Genomic DNA, 15,117 nt, shown 5'->3' on the forward strand with positions numbered 1-15,117 from the left:
ACTCACCAATGAGAAGCGGCGTAACAGTTTCGTGCTCCTTCCTATACTAAACATAACTTCAGTTACTTGAGTTTAAAGAGTTACAAGTTAGGTGGTCTGCTGTAAATCACCAACACAACAATGAACAAGCAGTCTTTCATACGGCATTTGGTAAGCATTACCAAAATAATGCAATCTGTCTCTATGTTTTTGTGTCCTGACGTTTTTGTAAAATAAGCACTTATTGCTGAAGTGCAGACAAGGGATGTATAGCCGGTACATGATAGAACTGAATATATTGAAAGCTAGGATATAATATAAATGCTAGATGTTACTTACTTTTGTCATTGTATAATAATTGTCATTCTTTATCTTTACGGTTACGTTGAAAAACCAATTCTTGCATAATGATCAACAGGTAACGGAGAGTGCATTAACAACACTAGTTTATTAATGTATAAGCTAACTAGTCAAAATTTAAGGCTAGATCTATATATCTCACTTTCACTGGAAAACTGGTCACTTAGTGAGTTCATGCAGTCTTTAACAGGTTGTACAAAAAATGAGTAGGAACAGACAATTGTAGTGTAAAACACCGTCTACTGTTGATGCTTAATTCACAATGTTGCTGGTTTCAAAGTATGTAAATATCTTTAATCCTACGCTTGTTCAATACTGGTGTCAGCTACTGATCATCAGATATGGCTGAAATCAATGGTCACCCTTAAAAGCGTCTTCAACCGACAAATTTGAATTTGATATTTGAAAAATTGACAACGTTTAAGCGGACCCCATTTGGCAGAGTTATTGCCCCTTGATTAATAAAAAATTAATGTCATTATCTCCCGCGCTTTGTTTCCGTGCAATAACTACAACAAATGTCAATCAATTTTCTTCAAGCTTGGTCACAGGGTGAAATGCCTAAAGGGCTAGACCAAGTTTGATGACCACTTTCAGCGGACCCCATTTGGCGGAGTTATCATATGGCTCCTTGAATAACAAAAAACATCATTATCTGCTGCGTTTCGTTTCCAAGCAATAACTACAACAAATGTTAACTAATTTTCTTCAAACTTGTTAAAAGGGTTAAATGCCTTAAGGGCTCAGCCATGTTCGATGACTACTTTTAGCAGACCCCATTTGGCAGAGTTATGACCCCTTGAATAATGAAAACCGTCATTAATTACTGTTTCCGTGCAATAACTGGAACCAATCTTAACCATTTTTTTTCTCAAACTTGGTAACTCGGCTCGGCCAAGTTTGATGACCGCTTTAATCAGACTCCATTTGGCCGAGTCTTTATCTGCAGTTTCCGCTTAATAACTATAGGAAATATAAGATAAGGTTGTTTCTTCTTCGAGTTTCAAGCTATACATTATGTCTCAACAGCACGATACTCTCATGTTTAAACCTAACATCAATAATGTTTACCTACAATATGTCCTAAAAGCGGGGGATATAAATTCCACGAATTTGGTTGTTAGTATGTTACAGCTATATTTGGACCTAAACTAAGGTGTTTAGAGCAATTTTACACGTTTGGGGGATTTAGACAAATTTTCGTTTTTTTATTTATAAGTCTACAAACTTATAAATATGTATATGTTTTTAAACACATAACAGAGATATAGTCTCTAATTCTGTGGTTACACAAACACATATCATAATGGACCAAGATTCCGTAGCGTCTGGTAAATTCTACAAAGAATGAAACTGAAAAAAATCATCCATTCTGATTCTGATGAGGAAAGCAACAAATAATAAAACAAACAAAATGTTATACCAGTGTTTATACAGCAATTTAATCTGGGCTGGCCGTGTTCAGCTATGCAAAGTCCTTATATGTGTGCACATATGTGTGATACGCTGTAAATTTTCATACTTGTACATCGTAAAATTTTACCTCATGATAACCTGTCAATTTTTCAAATATCAAACTGAAATTTGGTATAAAAGTGTGTTATAGTCATATGAATAACATATCCTCTGATGTCGCTTGTACAGGAAAGTGAGTCTTAGTTCCTTCCTTCTTTGCTGGAGTAATGGTAGGTCTAGGTCTTTGAGCATATTTGTGACACTTCCTGGTGTTCTCAATTTGTAGTCCCCAGACATAAATCGGGCAGATTTTCTTTGGGTTTTCTCCATCTAAGTAATGTCAGATTGCAGGTTAGGGCCCATATGATGGTTCCATATTCTAAGGTTGATTGTACTATGTAGGGCTGCAGCAATACATTAACACGACGATATGATGTATCACAATACTGTGGTCACGATACAATAAATAAATTAACATTTTAGTATAGAAGCAAATAGAAAAGATATGTTGCAAATTTTTAATGGCAATATTACGACTGGTAATAGACTTGGTTCGAAATGGACATGACTTAAAAGTTTCACACAGCTCATGACTTTCGATGTGCATGCCGGGCTGGAGCTAAACTTAGTTCAGTAACAACAAAATCCGGAAAATAGCATTGGTGTATCTAACCAGTCCAAAAATATATGTTTCGTACCATATTCAAAATATCTCAATATATCGTTGCAACCCTAGTACTAAGGAGATGTATGCTGTTTTCCTGGTGTTTTGGGGACAATGTTGTGATTCATATGGATGAATCTAATTGTTTAACTAGCTTTCTTAATTCGTACGTGTATGTTGTTGAGATGTGTTGTCCATTTGCCGTCAGATGACAAGGTAACCCCCAGGTACGGATTTGTCTGGACTTCTTTTAAAATGGTGCAGTGCAGTTGGTAGAAATATGCAAACTTTTGTTGTACAATTTGTACAGCGTTCAGTGGCATTAAATCTTATGCCCCATTGTTGTGCCCATAGTTCTAAATTTTCCAGGCCTTGTTGAAGGTCTTTCTTTGACTTTACTTCTCAGTACAGTAGACAGTCTCCTGCGTACCTTGGATCTTACTCTGTCTGGCAAGTCATTCATATGACAAAGGAAGAACAGGGGTCCAAGGACGGTTTCTTGATGGACGCCAGAATTTATGTTCATTTCCTTTGAGCTTTCACCTTCCATTACAACCTTCATGAGGGGGTTACATAGGATTGATTCAATCCACTTGTGGAGATGCCCATGCATTCCATAAGCGTTAAGTTTATTTTGTAATCTATCAGTTTAGGCATGGTGTCAAAAGCCTAAGTAAAGTCCAATATAGCGTTGTCAGTCTGGCATCCTTTGTCGAAGCTAGTTGTAACGTGTTTGATTTGTGACTGCTATAACCGTGTCTCACATGAATTACCTGAGTGGAACCCATGGTTGAGGGATATAAGTATTTTGCGGTGTTCAAAATGACGCATCATATGTCTACATACTCTGTGCTCGAGGAGTTTACTTAGAACTGATGTCAAAGAAACTGGTCTATAGTTTTCAGCGTGATGGCGATCTCCCTAATCTTGAAGACAGGAGCTCAGAGCTATGTTGGCATTGAGCCAGTTTTTGGGTAACATTCCAGTATCAAGTGATCTTTGGAATATGAGCGTTACAGATGGAGCCAGTGGAGCAGAACCTTTAAAACTTGGTTTAAGATGGAGTCTGGCCCAGAGGCTTTTGATAATGTTGATTAGTTTGAGTACCCGTTCTGCTTTAATGATGATCATGATGTTTCCAATGTCAGAATTACAACTTTTGTATATGTATGGTTTAGCTGTTGATGTTTCTCTAGTAAAGACTGAGCTAAATTGGTGTACTGATATGTCAGCCTTTGATTTGCTTTCACTTAGTAGCTTCACATTTTGCTTAAGTAGAGATACTCAAATATTGCCCTCCTGTTTGGAATTAACATATTTCCAGAAAGGTTTAGAGTCGTTATTTGCGAAACCTTGTTGTATGTTGTTGTTTATGTAGGAACATTCAGCATGCCTGAACACTTTCTTACATTCATGCTGAAAAAAGTGGTATTGGTCTCATTTCCCTGTCTTACTGGCTTTTCGATGTAGTCTGGTTTTCTTCTTATTCGTTCTTCGTAGTTTATGGTTAAGCCATAGTGGTGAATTTCGCTGTTGGAGGGTCCTAGATAGGATATAGGGTTTAACATTTTACTTCAATGTTCTTACCTTCATTACAGAGTTGTTGGATTTCTCTCTCAGTGTGATTCATACAGTACATAATGCCTCCCAGTGCTTTCTTGTATAAGTAGCTTTTCCTAGGTTTTTGAGTATTGTAGTGTGGTTTGGTGTCAGATTCAACTACAACAATATCATGATCAGAAATTCCAGGGACTACATACAGGTATTTGAGCTCTTAACTAATGACAGGTTGGTGGTAAATACCGAGCCTTAGAACATTGTCTTGATGAGTTGGTAGTTAATGCATCTGGGTAAGGTTTATTTGTTTGATATATCTACTAGGTCTTATTGTACTTGTCTATCTGCTCTAGGGAAGTTACTGACATAGAGTTCCAGTCTATATGTGGACATAAATTCTGGTTATTCAACTGAAATAAGGTCTTCATGTATCAGTATAAAGACACACCCTCCAAGAGAGGATCTATCATTCCTGTACACTCTATAGTGAATGGGACATACCTCACTGGATTTGGTTGCATCTTTCCCTGGAGTTGTTCCTGGCTTCATTCTGCAAAGCCACGAGTCCGTACCACAAACTTTATTGGGGATTGAGATATTAAATAGCAGCTGAAAACTCTTGAGCGTTTATCCATTTAACACTTCTACAGTTAATGTTCAAAATTTGTAGGTTTCTCTTCTTGAGGTATCCTGTCAATAAGTGACAGTGCTTACTGGTGCCTGTTGAATTTTGAGTGATGGTCCTGTAGGACGATTCGTGGCGAGGTGGGGGCTACTTGTCTTAAGTGGTCTGAATATTGATGAGTTTATAGATTTCAGTGTGATATCAGTGTTTTGTAAAGGTGCATAATAGTTGGAATCAATTTCGTAACTTCTGAAAGTGAAAGAGCTCACATTTATGCTGTCTCATTTACAACATAGCCACTGCACACTAGAGTGTTGCATGAGGTCAAAGTCTGTTGAACACAGTTCTAGAAATGAATGGTGATGCCAAATTCTGCACTCATCGCAGCATACACCTTCGCATTCCCATGTTACTGGTATCTCACATAACCCACATGTATATGTACTAGTATTTCGCCTGAGAGAAGTAGCCTTAGTAGGCTCAAAACAAAAACAGTTAGTTGTTTAGAGTTGCTCATAAAAAACAGTGATTTCCTCAATATTTGACCTGTGATTAAAGTTAATGAGTTATAAATGTCATTATCATGATCAAAGTTAATGAGTTATAAATGTCATTATCATGATCAAAGTTGATGGGTTGACTAATCATGTTGTTGATAAACAGAATAAAAAATGTGAACACAATGGCGATCGCTATGTTGGAAAGTGTTTGACTGGGACAAGGTAGTGTATTGGGGCCAGTAACCAGCCTTACCAAAGTTTTTGCACTACATATAACACATAATGGGTGATTGAATACACAAATATATTGATGAATATATTTAGGTAGAAAGTTGCCGGGTGGAAACACATAAGTATTCAATTTTTCCCTCTGCTGTGAAAAGATTGACTTCGCATCCGGTTGTGCACTCTCCGTTCATTATATGAGGACCAAACTGCATTCTGTAATTGTGAAAATATTTCACTCAGTTGTGAGGTTTATTTTGAATGACCAATTAACATTTTGCTTTGAACATGTCACATGTATTAGGCTACAATCAGTACAGATTCCTGTATTAAATAACAGCAGCAATATTGTTTTTACTAGGTTGAAAACAACCATTTCATACGTAATTATAGTGTGTAAAATAGTAGAGAAGATATTGTTTCAACATTAGTCGAATTATTTCAGTCTGAGGGGAACATTTCTTATCCACTATTGAAAGACTCATAATCCAAGAGTTCCTCAAAGATTAAAGTGACTTATTTTAAATTTATTTAGTGGTGAATTTAAAATCATATGGTTTCTTTAAGAGGAGGATTCTGCTACGTCAGTCTAGAATGGATAATATAAGAAGTTTAAGAAGCACCCCAAGAAAGACACCATCGACTTTCAGAAGACGTCTGGTCTTATCAGATTCAGTTATATTTGTAAGTATCTACTTCGACAGCCTTGACGTTGTATGTAAAAATCTTTAAATGACTTAAGCTAAAAAACTACTGATTATACAGCATTCATGTAAATATTGGTCAGTGCTAACTTTTTCTCATTACATGTTTTAAGAAAAAAAAATGTCTAATTAAAATTCTTGCTGTCCGGTCAAAGGTGACCATTCAACATTTTTCAATATTTTAGAAGAAATTCTCTCAGATATTGATGGGGAATTTGATGTCCTTTTTTCTAGAACGTTACCATTAACGACGTACACTATTTTGAATATTTCCTTTGATCGTTTAGAAATGCTGACAATATGTTAAAATATGTTTTTTCCTGAAAATTTTTGAGCAGATTTCATCCAACTGCCCTTTATAATTATCAGTTAAGCATGAAACAGCTATAAATCATTTATGTCTGAGAATTATTTCACCATTTTAAAAATGGTATAACTCTATAACATAAAAACATCCATGGATGTCTTTTTGCAGGGTTTAGATTTTTTTTTGTATTGAAAAATGGCTCAGCATTAAACAGCATAGATATTCACTTAGAATATGACATGACTTAATTAGAAATTTAAACAAATTGTCTTTGTGGACAAATTTGGAAACCCTACCTTTAGAAGTTTACATTCAACAGTTGTTTGCTTTATAGGCAGTTCCTGTTGGACTGTGTCTGGGAACAGCGCTTTTTTATCAGACTAATCAGAAGGATACATTGTTTCTTGAGGAACAAATAAAACAAGAACCTATTCCATTACCTTATAAGTAAGTACAATTATATTACAAATGTGATAAGACTGTGTTTTACTTAACAAAATGTATCAATCTATCTTAATTAGGTTCCCTACTTTGCATAAAATATCTGTACATATATAGAAAAACTAAACCATATAGGGACTGTTTCCCAGATTTTGACTGTTTCAGTGGACTAGTCTAGTTCATATAAATCATATAAATCAAACGTTCCCAGATAATATGTGTCATTTCCATTTAGAGTACTTATAATATATGCTATAGCCCCTGCTCGTCCCCAGCCCTGTCTGTTGGAGCCAGACAATTACCAGTACCTGGTAATGCAAATCACTAGAAATATAGGGGATAATCCTCCCAATCCATTTTGTAAACCATCAACATATCTTATAACAAATTGTGAAGAACTAAAATATCCCCTTTGATGAAATATACATTGTACTGGATATTCTTAATACACTTAAATACACTATTTATTTTGAAGTGTTTTTTGACAACCTCTATTCTATTAACACTTATGTATACATACTCGGGGCTAAATGAATTATGATTATTGGTCAAAGTTGCATCACTTTCATAATGCATTGGCTGAAATAGGAAGAGAAGTGCTTCAAAAATGCATGATTTTTTTTCCAGTATGGAGGGCCTTTCGGAAACAGAAATGAAATACAGGCGTATCAAAGTAATTGGGGAGTTTGATCACACAATGGAAAGATACATCAGACCTAGAGAACTTGTAAAAGATGAAGATTCACAGTCAAATTTATTAGTCTTCAAAAAGTCAGAAAAATGTGGATTACTGGTTGTTACACCATTCACTCTGAAAGACACAGGGTAAGTTATAACTGTAATGTAAAGACACAGGGTAAGTTATAACTGTAATGTTAAGACACAGGGTAAGTTATAACTGTAATGTAAAGACACAGGGTAAGTTATAACTGTAATGTAAAGATACAGAGTAAGTTATAACTGTAATGTAAAGATACAGGGTAAGTTATAACTGTAATGTAAATATACAGGGTAAGTTATAACTGTAATGTAAAGACACAGGGTAAATTATAACTGTAATGTAAAGACACAGGGTAAATTATAACTGTAATGTAAAGATACAGGGTAAATTATAATTGTAATGTAAAGACACAGGGTAAGTTATAACTGTAATGTAAAGACACAGGGTAAGTTATAACTGTAATGTAAAGATACAGGGTAAGTTATAACCGTTATGTAAAGACACAGGGTAAGTTATAACTGTAATGTAAAGACACAGGGTAAGTTATAACTGTAATGTTAAGACACAGGGTAAATTATAACTGTAATGTAAAGACACGGTAAGTTATAAGTGTAATGTAAAGACACAGGGTAAATTATAACTGTACTGTAAAGACACAGGGTAAATTATAACTGTAATGTATAGACACAGGGTAAGTTATAACTGTAATGTAAAGACACAGGATAAGTTATAAGTGTAATGTAAAGACACAGGGTAAGTTATAATTATAACTACTGTCTTTTTGTAGCATTTCTCATGTGATCAGATCATATACCCTTTCTTACAGGAATATGAAACTTAACACGGGACGACAAAACGAACATATCAGATCACTGCAATCTTACTTCAACCTCTGATTTCATTCAACTTCAATGTTTTAATAATCACTGACCGGAGTTTACACCTATAAACATAATATATTCTGATGGGTTGTTTTGAATAACTCTAAATTTGTCAATCCATTGTTTAGATTTTTTTTCTCATGTGTACTAATAAAATATCACCCATGAAATGTTTGTTTATGTAATATAATGAAAATTAAAGTACTTTGTTTTCAGAGAACGAATACTTATAAACAGAGGCTGGATCCCAAAGAACAAAAAGGATCCAAGTTCACGATTAAAAGGACAGGTAAATACTGACTGTTCAAAGAAAAGGAGGGGTGCAATGGAGGGTTTATTTAGTTCCTGTTGGTTAAGGTTTTGGTGCAAGCTAGTGTTGAAATCATTACAATAACCTTTAGTATTTGTTCTCCATTCGGTGGAGTTATGAGCCCTTGAATAATGAAAAACGTCATCTGCTGCGTTTCGTTTCCGTGCAATAACAACAACAAATGTTAACCGATTTTTTTCAAACTTGGTTACAAGGTTGAATTCCTTAAGGGCTCGGCCAAGTTTGATGACCTCTTTCAGCTGACCCCATTTTGGCAGAGTTATGGCCCCTTCAATAACGAAAAACATCATTATCTGCCGTGACTGTTCATTAACTCTCGCAAATATTATCCGATTGTGTTCAAACTTAGTAACAGGGTTCAACGCATTTAGGGCTCGGTCAAGTATGACAACCACTTTAATCAGGCTTTGTTTGACAGAGTTATGCCCCCTTGATTAACGAAAAAGGTCATTATCTGCAGTTTCCGCTTATTAACTCTAGCAAATATTAGCCAAATTCCTTCAAATTTGATAACAATGTTTGTGTTCCTCTGTCTTTCCACCAATTCCTTACATGCAGATAATCAACGAGGTATAGGGAATTATTTTTCTTCAAGTTTTAAGCTATACATTATGCCTCAACTGCAGGATACTCATATGTTTAAACCTAACATCAATAATATGTCCTGCAAGCGGGTGATATAAATTCCACGAATTTGCTTGTTTTTCAAATATTTGAGATGTTTTGAACTTCATTATTTGTGTACTCCTGAACTATTCTTCTGAAGCGTACAATATATGTAATGTTAATCTGATAATCACCTTTATGATGTTAAACAATGTAAAGAGAAGAAATATAGAAATTGCGTTTATTTGATAATAAGCTGTCTTTATTAAGAAAATATCCTTCCTCATAAATTATACCTGTGATTTGTGTTAGGTTGTATGCTACCTTACACATTATAAATGTGGTTTGTTTAAGGTTATATGCTACATTACACATTATACCTGAGATTTGTGTTAGGTTATTTGCTACCTTACACATTTTATCTGTGATTTGTGTAAGGTAAATGCTATATTTTCATTATACCTATGAATTGTATAAGGGTATATGCTACCTTGATCCTTAAATGAATTATATTTTACAAAACATTTCAATTTAAATGACATCTCTGATACCAAAGAAAGATATCCAACTTCATTTTTAGCAAAGTTTTCCATCTTTGATCAATTGATGCAGTACTATTTATGATACATTGTTTCTGTTAGATTAAAGGTGAAGTGGAACTAGTAGGTACTCTTCAACAATCTGAACGGGTAAGTCAGACATTTATTTCTTAAGGTTTTGTACGGATAAATCATACATGTGTAAAAATTGGATGAAAGGTCACAAAAACGTCCAAAGAAGTTTTTACTTTACTGGTATATATCACCCCAAACCCTTTCCAATCATCCTAATTGTTTTATTGTGAAAAAAAGTATTGATATTTAATTAATGGTATTAATGATGATTCCAGAAATGATTTCTTTAAAAGAAGCGAAATGATGACATTTCAATTTGGTACACAATACTTTTTGTGGTAGTGTTACAATTGATATCAACTTTTCATCGTTCCAGGAGAGATTTATCCTAACCAATTCATTAGGCAATGATCCTCACGAGTTTTATACACGAGATGTGGAAAGCCTAGCTAAATCTACAAATAGTCTACCAGTCTACTTGGATGCTGTTTCTGGTATGTTTATTGTCATGGATTTTAGCTTCCCTATTTAAGCTACCTGAAACACAGGAGGAGAGAAATCCTTCAACAGGATTGGGTATAATTTTAACCCTTTATATGCAGCAATTCAGAAGGAAGTTCTGAAAATGACAATTATTTTATCTGCCTTTTCAGAGAGTATTATGGTGTTATATAATCCATCCATTCACCAAATATTAAGAGGTAGACACTGATATATTTATTGAGAGTGGAGGACTGGCATATGGTGTTGCTCATTTCCATGTTCATTGCGATTCATTGTTATGGCTCTACTGTATTATTTTTTGTAACAGATTTTCATTTATGACCAGGTATTGAAAAAGGATAGCAAATTCAATTTGTTTATTTTGATCCTTGTAAATGTGTTATAGCAATCCATATATTTTTTCCCTCTCCTTTTCATTTTTAGGTATTAAACTTTTAGAAACTTTTTGTTCAATTGTGTTGAACAATTGAAAAATATTTCAGCCTTCATCATACATGCATGAACCCTAGTGACATCATTTTTTTAAAAATGAATACACAATGTTTGTATACAATGTTTTAAAGCTTACTTTGAAAGAAAAATCAGATAATGAATAAAAGAATGGTAAAATACTATACAACAGAGATACAGGACAATTTCCCTGTAATTTCAAATTATTTTTATTTTTTTGCCCCTGCCATAAAATGGGGAGGGGGGGAGGAGTATAGTGTTGCCGTCCCAATTTAATGTAAACACTTGGCAACTTACACAGATTTTCGTCAAACTTTATACAAAGGTCAAGTACGAGTATACGTTGGGCATCATTGTGTTTCAGTATCCAAGGTCAAGGCCAAGGCCACGGTTGCTATATATATAGAATCATCAACCGATTTAGTGTCACCACTTTAGCTACTTCATTTCTGAACACACATTTTGTTCCTGGCTGATAACTTTGGTATTTATTGACCGATGTACATGAAATTTGGTCAAGATGTTCAGTTCACAAAATTACACATTGAGGTAAAAAGTCAAGGTCATTAGGTTCAAAGGTCAAGGTCAAATTTTGCATCTTTTCACTGATGAACATTTTGTTATGACATGATGAAGCAAAGTTGATCAGAATTAAACAAGGAGTCAACCTGACCAAATGTCAAGGTCATTGGGTCAAAGTCGAAGGTTAATTTTTTTATCTTTTCACTGGTGAACATTTTGGTATGACACTTTGAAGCAATGTTGCTCAGAATTAAACAAGGAGTCAATTGACCAAAGGTCAAGGTTACTGGGTCAAAGGTGAAGGTTAAATTTTGTTATGATATTATGCAGCAATGTTGGTCAGAATTAACAAGGAGTCAATTGACCAAAGGTCAAGGTCACTGGGTCAAAGGTCACGGTCAAATTTTGTATCTTTTCCCTGATGAACATTTTGTTATGACTTTATGAAGCAAAGTTGGTCTGAATTTAACAAAGAGTCAACTGACCTAAGGTAAAATTTAGTATTTTTTTGCTGGTGAACATTTCATTAAGACACTTTGAAGCCATGTCATTTGACCACTGGGTCAAAGGTCAATGTCAAATTTTGTCCAGGTCACTGGGTCCAAAGGGTCAAGGTCAAGTTTTGTATTTTTCACTGATGAACATTTTGTTATGATATTATGAAACAAAGTTGGTCAGAATTAAAGAATAAGTCAACTGACCAAAGATCAGGGTCACTGGGTTAATGGTCAAGGTCATTTGGGTCCAAAGGTAAAAGACTAAGTGGATCTCTGACTTTGACCCTGGCTAATTATGGAGGAGATATATAAGGTGAAATAAAACAAATCAAAGCTAACAAATGAGTACTGCACCGGTATTTACATTTCTGTTAGCCAAGCAAATATGGAGGTGGAAGGAAACAAGACTCACATCATAGTCCATGTAAAATGTATATTTGCTTTCTTGCGATTCTTTTTGAAGTCCAAATGTCAAACATCAAGCTCAGCTATATGGGCAGATTGCTTCTTGATGATTATGGGGGTTATATTGCCACAAGACGGGGCCCTTACTGACCTGTCAGTGTTCTAGTTTCACATGGTGGCGGGAGCATTCATGTCTTACAGACCTTTTCTAGTTTTATTTATTTATTGCTGTATTTGCCATAATTAGCGCCCCTCCCCCTTTTTTGGAAGGAATTGAAATTATGTAAACCCCCTCCACCTCCCAGACCTAATCAGTACTTTAAACTTTAAAGCAGAGATTTATGTCTGGTGATTATTGCTGGACTTTCCATGAAGTGGATGAAACTTTTGATATCCTAACCTCCAGTCACACTGGAATGTTTTTAGTGTCCGGTATAGAGAAGGTCTACTGTACAAGGTTACAGGTGTAAACTCTGTAAAATACTTCAAAAAACATAAATCTTGAGGCCCACAGTAATATCTGGCTGATTGCTTACAATAGTTGCATGGCTATCATTGATCAAATAAATTACTTTGAGCAACATTAAATTTCACAGGCCATGACTTAAAATCTTCAAAACACCCCTTTTCATTTTAATCATGAAACCAAGAGTCATATCTACCTTGTAACTTGCTTGGTCGAATGGCTATTAAATTTGTTCCAAATCTGACTGTGATTTACTTTAAAGTCAAACTTTCAAATATTTTCACAATAATCATGAAGTCATGTTTTTACATTATATCTTGTTAAGGATGACAGTTAAACAGGATTATCTCCTCTTTAAAAGAATTCAGGGGTATAGAGTATAGCTTCATCTGTCCTGTGCCAACTGGTTTCTGGTGCATACCCCAGCCCGTCTTTCATGAGTGGGTGTCAAACTTTTGTAAGAAAATGGGCTGTAAATGAGGTCATTAATGATAAAGAATGGAACCATCTTACAACATGTAAGATAGAGGGTACCAATAGAGAGCAGCCCTTTGGTCAAAAGTATTACATTTGAGGTCAAATCTTGCGATTTTGAACACTGTGCATTGCGAAAGGGCTGTCCATCTAGTGGCGACCAGGTCATTCAAGAATGATAAAAAGATAGGAACGAGAGTAGTGTGAACTCCCCAAAACAGACAGGGGTAACTGTCAATGCCATATGGTGCATATCTAGTATTGTTGTTTCGGAAAGGGAAAGTTAGCTTAATAAGTTGGATTAGCTTAAATTGCTGCATGTGCCTCATTACCTATGTACAATAGGTGATACTTACTCATGAATAGTTAATGTTGTATTCGAGGTTCGAGACAGTTAGCCTCTGGAGAGAGAGGCCAGGGAAGGCCACACTTGATTTGCTTAAGAACTATGTGTTTGATGGTGTTACTCTATATAATCTGTTAGCTTGTAGATTTGCTGTCATGTTGCAGAACTGTGTTGAAAAGAAGATTTACTTAATTTAGGGGATCTGACTGTCGCGGCCACAATGTGAAGTTTATAAAATTATAAGTGTGTCGTGTAACACTTAGTTTATAGGTACATCATGGGCAGGCAGTGTGTTACATCCTAAACAATGCCACTGTTACCTCTATTTGACCCTGACCTCAAGGACTAAATTACAGGTTTCTTATAGCTAGAGCATATTTCAGCAGGTGTCATGAATTGGCTTTAAACTTTATAGAATTACATCATAGGAAGTTTCTGTGTCTCATATTAAGTGAGGTTACAATGACCTTTGATCTTGACCTCAAGAACTGAAAGAATTTATTCAAGAGCAAATCTTGGTTGCTTTTTAGCTCACCTGGCCCATAAGTGACAAGTCTTGCTAATCACTGTCCTTTGCCTCACATTCAAAGTCGCACGAATCAATTGTGCTGAAAATTTAATTGTTTCACAAAACTAAAACATGAAATCTGAATTGGCCACCATGGTCTCGAATAAATTGAATTTTTTTCATTTCTTTGTCTAATTTGTTTTTAAATATCTTTTAATATTGTTGCAGATAGCACTGTAGAAGGGGGACCAATCGGTGGTCAGATCACTATAGACTTAAAACCACATCTAGCATATTATCTCTCAGTATTGTAAGTATAAACCTTCTGAAAATGTCTATAATTTTGAAATCCAAAACTTTGATATACATGTAAATGTAGATGTGTCGTCCTGTTAACTGGTTATATGTATACCCTAAGTATGTTTTTCTTTGTCTTTCTTTTTATAAAAGGCTCAATATAAACATATGTAATGTCTAAATCTGCTGTAATGAAGAAGTTCCTTCAGTTTATGTTAACTCTACTTCTTTTTACTTTCAGGTACCTGCTTGCAATTTTGTTTTGTGTAGTGTCATGGTATAGACGAAAATATGCTCCAGTGAAATTTTTATAAAACAGTAATGAATTATATTTTTTCTAGATATTCCTCAATAAAAACAAATTTCTGGATCCACTTGACTTGCTTAAATGTATATATTTTATCAAAATGGATGCCAATAATGATACAATTTCCCTTGTATTTGTGAAAAGCCATAAGACAAGAATAAAAACTACTGAATACAGTATTGAATTGGTGCAGTTATTAATTTTTGTTTTAATAAAAGATAAAATTTTCTCTCGATTCTTGGTTATGTTTGAAATATAGTAAAACAATGTCATTTTAACTGAATTCTTCAGGCAATAGTGATGGGTGATCAATTGGCGAGATGGATTCTTTGCGTTTACCAAGGAACAAGTACTGTTATATGTAGGATTAA

The 15,117-nt window shown here is 34.8% G+C and overlaps 1 protein-coding gene across 1 annotated transcript; it reads left to right on the top strand.

Annotated features, from left to right (window-relative positions):
* The first annotated feature begins 22 nt into the window (after positions 1-22).
* On the top strand, positions 23-14,960 carry LOC110447550 (surfeit locus protein 1-like). The gene is made up of 9 exons (XM_021493322.1): positions 23-150; positions 5,933-6,049; positions 6,711-6,823; positions 7,445-7,642; positions 8,636-8,708; positions 9,998-10,045; positions 10,347-10,464; positions 14,371-14,452; positions 14,681-14,960. Exons 1-9 carry the CDS (start codon positions 121-123, stop codon positions 14,751-14,753), a joined length of 852 nt encoding a protein of 283 aa, XP_021348997.1. The 5' UTR covers positions 23-120; the 3' UTR covers positions 14,754-14,960.
* Positions 14,961-15,117: the final 157 nt, after the last annotated feature.

This window comes from Mizuhopecten yessoensis, unplaced genomic scaffold (assembly GCF_002113885.1).
Source record: "Mizuhopecten yessoensis strain PY_sf001 unplaced genomic scaffold, ASM211388v2 scaffold3459, whole genome shotgun sequence".
NCBI lineage: Eukaryota > Metazoa > Mollusca > Bivalvia > Pectinida > Pectinidae > Mizuhopecten > Mizuhopecten yessoensis.

Bases quoted from the DNA above. Each gene is read 5' to 3' on its own strand.
- LOC110447550 (XM_021493322.1), top strand. From the start codon at position 121: ATGAACAAGCAGTCTTTCATACGGCATTTG. The intron at 6,050-6,710 runs GTAAGTATCTAC...TTTGCTTTATAG, and splicing joins TATCAGATTCAGTTATATTT to GCAGTTCCTGTTGGACTGTG. The intron at 10,465-14,370 runs GTATGTTTATTG...ATATTGTTGCAG, and splicing joins CTACTTGGATGCTGTTTCTG to ATAGCACTGTAGAAGGGGGA.